Source organism: Protobothrops mucrosquamatus, unplaced genomic scaffold (assembly GCF_001527695.2).
Source record: "Protobothrops mucrosquamatus isolate PMUCROS unplaced genomic scaffold, P.Mucros_1.0 scaffold153, whole genome shotgun sequence".
Classification (NCBI taxonomy): Eukaryota; Metazoa; Chordata; class Lepidosauria; order Squamata; family Viperidae; genus Protobothrops; species Protobothrops mucrosquamatus.
Window position 1 is genome coordinate 182,574 of NW_015386517.1, and position 7,115 is coordinate 189,688.

A 7,115-nucleotide genomic window follows, 5' to 3' on the forward strand; every position below is an offset into this window, starting at 1 on the left:
ATTATATCGTTATTTCATGTGATGCTAGTACCAGTACTTTCTAAGTTAATGCACTTTGCTTTGCACTTCACTTGAATTTTGTTTTTGGTTATGCCATTCATGTTAATGAAATGGAATTGACACAAGCCTGAGAATTGCCTTGATTCTTGGCCCCTTATTTAGACATAACAGGTCATTCATTCACTTATTAATTCATTCATTAAATTTGTACATCTCTTAATTGACAACAACCCTGGGCAGTTCACAAGAAAACAGAAAAACTGTAAAACAATAAAAAAAATAATTGTAAAAATAAGCAAAGGAAAAAACTAGGAAGCATGCAAACACACAAAAGCCTAAAAATGGGCTATACCAGGGGTAGGCAACCTCGGCTCTTTTGTGACTCATGGACTTCAACTCCCAGAATTCCCGAGTCATCATAGCTATGCTGACTCGGGAATTCTGGGAGTTGAAGTCCATGAGTCATAAAAGAGCCGAGGTTGCCTACCCCTGGGCTATACCCTTCCTAGCTGAAAAGCTGGGGGAAGAGCCAGGTCTTCAAGGCCCTCCAAAACACCAGAACCCACCATGATCTCCTTCTCCGTCTTCTTCTTAATAGTATTTCTAATGGAATTTCTTCAGGCTCTGTCAAAAGGCTCAAAAAGAAAAAGAGGCCGCGCAGTCTGAGATGGTGTACCGGACCAAGTGCAGTGAAGACCTGAAAGCTATGAAGGCTTCATTACAGCACATCATATCCCAGCTCTGTGACATAGATTTGGAAACCCCTAATGAAAAGGCATTGAAACTTGAGGTTGGTAAGAAGCTGCTTCTGTAGATGGTAGACTAAGAGGTTTTAGCAAAATAAAACATTTTGTATCCAATTCTTGAGTTGCAAAGTGGGGTATCATTGATCTCTGATCCTTCCAATACTCTGATTCTTCCAAAGTTATAATTATTAGAATTGTGTTGTCCTTTTTTGCCTTCTACATTTAACTGCTTAACAAACATGGTGCACAGATGCTGTCATCCATAAACATCTAACCAGAGGGGGAATGCTGTAGAATTTCTTTTCCATTGCGTTTAGAAAGCTCTTTCATGTATAGCTTGTTTGGATGACCAAATAAGCCATACATGAAGGAGCATTGAAAAGGCTATATAAAGAATCACTGAATTCTGGTATGGAGAAGATGGATAGATTATATTCAGAGAAAGTATGAAATGAATAATTATCATATAGCTTTTGATTAAACTTTTTTTCCTTTTTTTATTATTTCTATATACTTAATATAATTTATATATATATATATATTATATTTAAGTTTACTATTGTATATTAGAGTTAAAGTATGTTAATATTTGTTTGTATTATGTTTGGGTAGTTTTATTTAGATTTGGGATGTTATGTGATTATCCCTGTACTCAGTTCTGGGAAGTCCGGGGGGGGGGGGGGGGGAAGGGGATGAAGGGGTAGAATTATATAAAATCTGGTGTATTTATATGTTATAGATAAATAATGTAATGGTTTTTCCCTTTTTGAGATGAGGAGATGATCGGCTAGTACCCCTAAACTGCATCCGAAGGAGGTGGAAAAGAAGGTGATGGGATGTGTAGGATAGTTGGAAAGGAGGAAGGAGGAGAGAGGTGTGGGTAGGAGGGGAGGAAGGAAGAGGGAAGGTAGGAAGGTTGAAGGAGTGAGGGGGGATGCAGGGGGGGGGACCGCCGATCATTTCTGAAAATATATTGACTAGGTTTTCTTTTTGTTTTTTAATGAGATGNGAGGGGGGAGGCAGGGGGGGGGACCGCCGATCATTTCTGAAAATATATTGACTAGGTTTTCTTTTTGTTTTTTAATGAGATGCACCACATTTGTATTTGTTTATATGTTTATATGTTTATTTGAAAATTAATAAAAATTTGTAAAACGGAAGAGTCAAACACATTTAAAAAAAAAAAAAGAATCACAGAATGCCAGTTTTTGAACAGATTTTTGAAGGTGCTGTAATCCAAACCTTCGCATAGTCCAGAAATCCGTAAATGAATCTTTCCAGCCAATCAAGGAGACAATACCATTTACAGAGGTAATCTGTTCCACAAACGCCTTTCCCTGTTAAGAAACGTCTTCCAACATTTAGCCAAATTTTGTTTCTTTGCAGTTCTTACGCATACCCTTTATTTTCACATTTGTTCTCTAACTGTGAAATAAGAAACAAAATCCAATAGTTTGATATCTTGGAATTAAAACAAATAATTGTAAATGAAATGTATCTCTCAGCAAGAGATCCAAGTTATTTGGCAACAAAAATGTATTTCACGGTTGTTCATGCCAGAGGATGTAGACCAGATTGAGTTTCTCGGCCACAAATATTAACAACTGTCAAGTTTGTTTTATCCTGTGAAAATGATATCCTTCATGCAGAACTGGAAGGAGCTGTTTTGTTTGGATATTTTCATTAAGATGACACCAAAACAAATGGCCCAGCAAATGTACTTTTGGTCACTTTTTAAAAAATGTTTTTAGGGTTTTTTTCTCTTCTGAATCTGAAAAGCTCTTTATGGAGCTTAAATCAAACAAGCATTGTTTCTCCATTAGTATTTCATCTGTCAATAAGCCCTGACAATACAATGAAAAGTATTGGGTTTAATGTATTCTCAGTGAATTGAAAAGTATAATAAAAAAAATAAAGGAAGCATCTTTCAGGTTTTGCTCTGCAAAGTTTTCTCATGAAAAAAATATCTGTTTGTACCTCAGATATAGTGGGAGAGGTTATTTCCTCCAACCAATCTTGAAATAATTTCTAATTTTTTTTCCTCTTAGGAAATTCAGAGAGTAGTTGATAGTAAGAAGCAAATCATGGACAACCTACAAATCAAGTTCAATGAATTATATAGAATAATCCCAGTTGATATTGAAGAACATTTGGAAGACTGCAAGGGAATGTTACATGACCTGGAAGAAAAGGTAGCATCATCCTACTTGATTTTGAAACTTAAGGAAATTCTTGCTGAAGCTCTAGATTTATTCTAGTTAGTTATTGTTTATTCTCTAGAAAATTCCATCTAACCTTTATTGTTCACTATCCCTTTCACTAACCTGCTATGTAGTATTTGAAGAAATCCTCAGATAATTCTGTAAACCATAAAATACTGTGGTTGGTTTACTCTAGTACATTTGTAAATCCTGACTTTAGAAGGCTAGACCATCTTCCTAAGTCAGGACTAAGCAGACAACTTACAAACATTTTGGCTAGATAAGAATCTTTATTGTGGATAGGAATGAAGTCAAATCAACCCTGTCAGTGAAAATAAGTGTTTCTTATACCCATAGTGATTCAAAGCTTTTTTTTCCTGCCATTCTTATAAATTACACCCTCTTTTGCCTGGTATTGCTAGCCTTGACATAAGTGGTAGTTGAATGTGTAAATAACTACCAACTCTGGATTGAGAACCATTAGCTCTTATACTTTTCATACCACCAAATAATTTTATTACACCTTAGGGTAATGTACAGTTGTAAGCTAGATGTTAAAATTTAAACTATAGAAAAGGTAATTAAAATAGAGTGGGGATTTATTCATAATCTGAAAGTTTAGTTTTTAAGTTCATTTTCTGTTTTTCCCATCCAGGGACTGAACTTTTCTTTCTGTTTCTCTTTACTATGATAGGTCAGCACAGAATTCCTGAAAAATTCCCCTCACTACAGTACAGAGAAAAAAATAGAAGACATTAACAAAGGTTTGCAAGCTGTTGAAAATATGTTACAACAAAAAAGCGAGAACATTGCAAAAGCAACAGAAGTTCAGAAGGTAACATCCCACTTCTTTGCTCCGGATGAAGCAATGAGCTTTCCTTCCCAATTGATGTTGATTCTGCCTGTAGAGCTACTTGTTTAAACCAGACTTGCCTTAATCAGGTGTAAGCCTGGAAGCAGAGTGATAATTTTAAAATAGGAAGATGATCAGAGGACTAGAGACTAAAACATATAAAGAACGGTTGCTGGAATTGGGTATGTCTAGTTTAATGACGAGAAGAACTAGGGGGGTGACATGATAGCAATGTTTCAATATCTCAGGGGTTGCCACAAAGAAGAGGGAGTCAAGCTATTCTCCAAAGCACCTGAAGGCAGGACAAGAAGCAGTGGATGGAAACTAATTAAGGAGAGAAGCAACCTAGAACTAAGGAGAAATTTCCTGACAGTTAGAACAATTAACCAGTGGAACAACCTGCCTCCAGAAGCGGTGAATGTTCCAACAGTGGAAGCTTTTAAGAAGAGACTGGACAGCCATTTGTCTGAAATGGTATAGGGTTTCCTGCCTGAGCAGAGGGTTGGGCTAGATGACCTCCAAGATCCCTTCCATTATCACCATCACCACCACCACCACCACCACCACCACCATTATTATTATTATTATTATTATTATTATTATTATTATTATTATTATTATTATTATTATTATTATTATCATCATCATCATCATCATCATCATCATCATCATCATCATCATTATCCTTTGTTCTGTTATATGCAGAGAGCCTGGGATTTGCTAGACCTTTGGCATTATAAAATGAATGAACTGGATTCAGAGGTTCAAGATATAGTGGAGCAAGATCCCCACCAGGCTCAAGAATTGATGGATCACTTGATGATACCTCTGCAACAATACCAGCAAGTTTCACAGCATGCTGAGCGTAGAACTACAAACTTGAACAGGGTAAAAAGATGATTTAAAAGATCATTTGTGTTTGAAATCTGGATGGTTCTAGATTCCCTCCAGTCAGGACTGTATTGATCTCAGTTTTATCAATTGCACTGCGAACATATATTTTAAGGATGCAACTGTCAATCTGGCTGACAGGGTGAATTTCTACATGCATATAATTCCATAGGACCTGATAGAGCTCCACAGATCTGTGAGTGGTTCCCTAGATTCTGAATATATGGCATTATTTACAAAACTAGATACTTAACTGAGATCTCACAGTATGTCGTATTTCTTCCTTTAAAGAAAATAATCCTCATGCATCTGAAAATAATAACAAAAATAGACATCATATATGTAAAAGGAAAGGCAGATATGTCTGTTCCCTGAGTAACTAGTTATTCTCTTTTTATTTTAAAATTTTCTCCCTATTTTTAATATATGCCTATTTCTTCTTATATTTTAAACCAGAAATTAAAAATTAAATTTTTAACTGCTGTTCTATCGCCTGAAAATATTTAATTTAATTTAATTGAGACCTACAATGAGTATAATCTACTGACAAAAAAGTCAGTAGATAACATTTTTTACACTCCGTCTTCCTCCACAAATTGCTCCAGAGGGAATGATGAGGAGGTCCTATTGCATGAGTGGAAATTTGCTTGGGGATCTGGATGATCTTCCAATGTTTCAGATACCTGTGTATTAATTTGTGTAAAATAATATGTGATATTTTATATTAAAGGCTGCTAGCAAGTTGGAAGAATGTGATGAGCTCCTGAAAAGTATTCAGGTTTGGCTTGAAAACACCAACCGTCTACTAACAGAGGAAGTGAAAAGTGACACTGCAGAAGCTTTGAATAAACATGCCAGTGCGCTTGAGGTAAATTGATATGCAACTAAATAATGGGAGCCATTTATTGCTTCTCCTTGAGAGTACCTGTTGACATATTGCTGCATTGATAATGACTAGTATAGATACATGCGCTAGGCTAAGTAATAGCATGTAGCTCAGACATGTCAAACTGCCGGCCTATGGGCCGGATGCATCACGCCAAAACCGCGCCCACCCCATTGCCGGCAATGGGGAAAATGTTGCGATAGGTTGCGCAATGTCACATGACGTCACAGGTTTGACATGCCTCATCTAGCTGGTCTGCATGAGCTTAGGAAGCTAAACAGGGTCAGTTTAGTTAGTGTTTTGGTGAGAGACTACTAAGAAATATTAGGGGAGTAGGCTAAATAGGAAAGTTTAAAAAAATCTTGGAAAAAGACAGTGGCAAGCCAATATGAGGGGAAAGGTTTTACATAACTATGCTGCCATCTTCAATATAAGGTGAGGGTGCACTAGTGCCTGTATAATATATAGAACAGGGGTCTTCAAGCTTGGCCCTTTTATGACTTGTGGACTTCAACTCCCAGAATTCCTCAGCCAGTGTGCCTGGCTAAGGAATTCTGGGAGTTGAAGTCCACAAGTCATAAAAGGGCCAAGTTTGAAGACCCCTGATATAGAAGTATAGATCGTGCTGCAGATGACAGCATTTCTATACATATAAGATCAGAAGTAAACCTCATTGAATCCATAAGGATCTGGTCCCCCATAAATGAGTAATGGATAATTATTCATAAATGATTATCTTATTGAGGGTCTTATACCTGGAAATATAGTATTATGCTAATTGATACCTGGCTTTATATTCCCAACCAATTCATTTATGCACAGATTTTAAACAAATAAGCTAATTTCCATGTGTTGGATTTGATTGATTAATTAGGAAGAATTGAGAACCAAAACAAGCAGCAAAGCAACAACTAGGGTTTGCTTGAAACACAGAAGAAGTCACTACATAATTTGTGATTAAATGCCAGTGGAGTTCAGGCAGGAGATTATTTTAAATACCATCCTGGATGTTCCTGCATAAATTTATCAGGATTCCTCTATTTTATGTCCATTTTTCTTGAATATTAATATATTGGAATATATTGGAATACTGCATCCAGTTTTGGTCACCACGATGTAAAAAAGATGTTGAGACTCTAGAAAGAGTACAGAGAAGAGCAACAAAGATGATCAGGGGACTGGAGGCTAAAACATATAAGGAACGGTTGCTGGAATTGGGTATGTCTAGTTTAATGAAGAGAAAGACGAGGGGGGACATGATAGCAGTGTTCCAATATCTCAGGGGCTGCCACAAAGAAGAGGGAGTCAAGCTATTTTTCAAAGCGCCTGAAGGCAGGACAAGAAGCAACAGGTGGAAACTAACCAAAGAGAGAAGCAACCTAGAACTAAGGAGAAACTTCCTGACAGTTAGAACAATTAACCAGTGGAACAACCTGCCTCCAGAAGCGGTGAATGCTCCAACACTGGAAGTTTTTAAGAAGAGACTGGACAGCCATTTGTCCGAAATGGTATAGGGTTTCCTGCCTGAGCAGGGGGTT

At 36.9% G+C, this 7,115-nt stretch overlaps 1 protein-coding gene across 1 annotated transcript in view; it reads left to right on the top strand.

Moving 5' to 3' along the window:
- Window positions 1-7,115, top strand: part of SYNE2 (spectrin repeat containing nuclear envelope protein 2) — a 211,399-nt gene that overhangs the window by 96,878 nt on the left and 107,406 nt on the right. Inside the window, exons 52-56 of the mRNA XM_015813323.1 lie at window positions 622-790; window positions 2,795-2,938; window positions 3,642-3,782; window positions 4,506-4,688; window positions 5,422-5,559. Of these exons, the coding sequence (XP_015668809.1) occupies window positions 622-790; window positions 2,795-2,938; window positions 3,642-3,782; window positions 4,506-4,688; window positions 5,422-5,559 (775 nt within the window). The remainder of the gene's footprint in view (window positions 1-621; window positions 791-2,794; window positions 2,939-3,641; window positions 3,783-4,505; window positions 4,689-5,421; window positions 5,560-7,115) is intronic.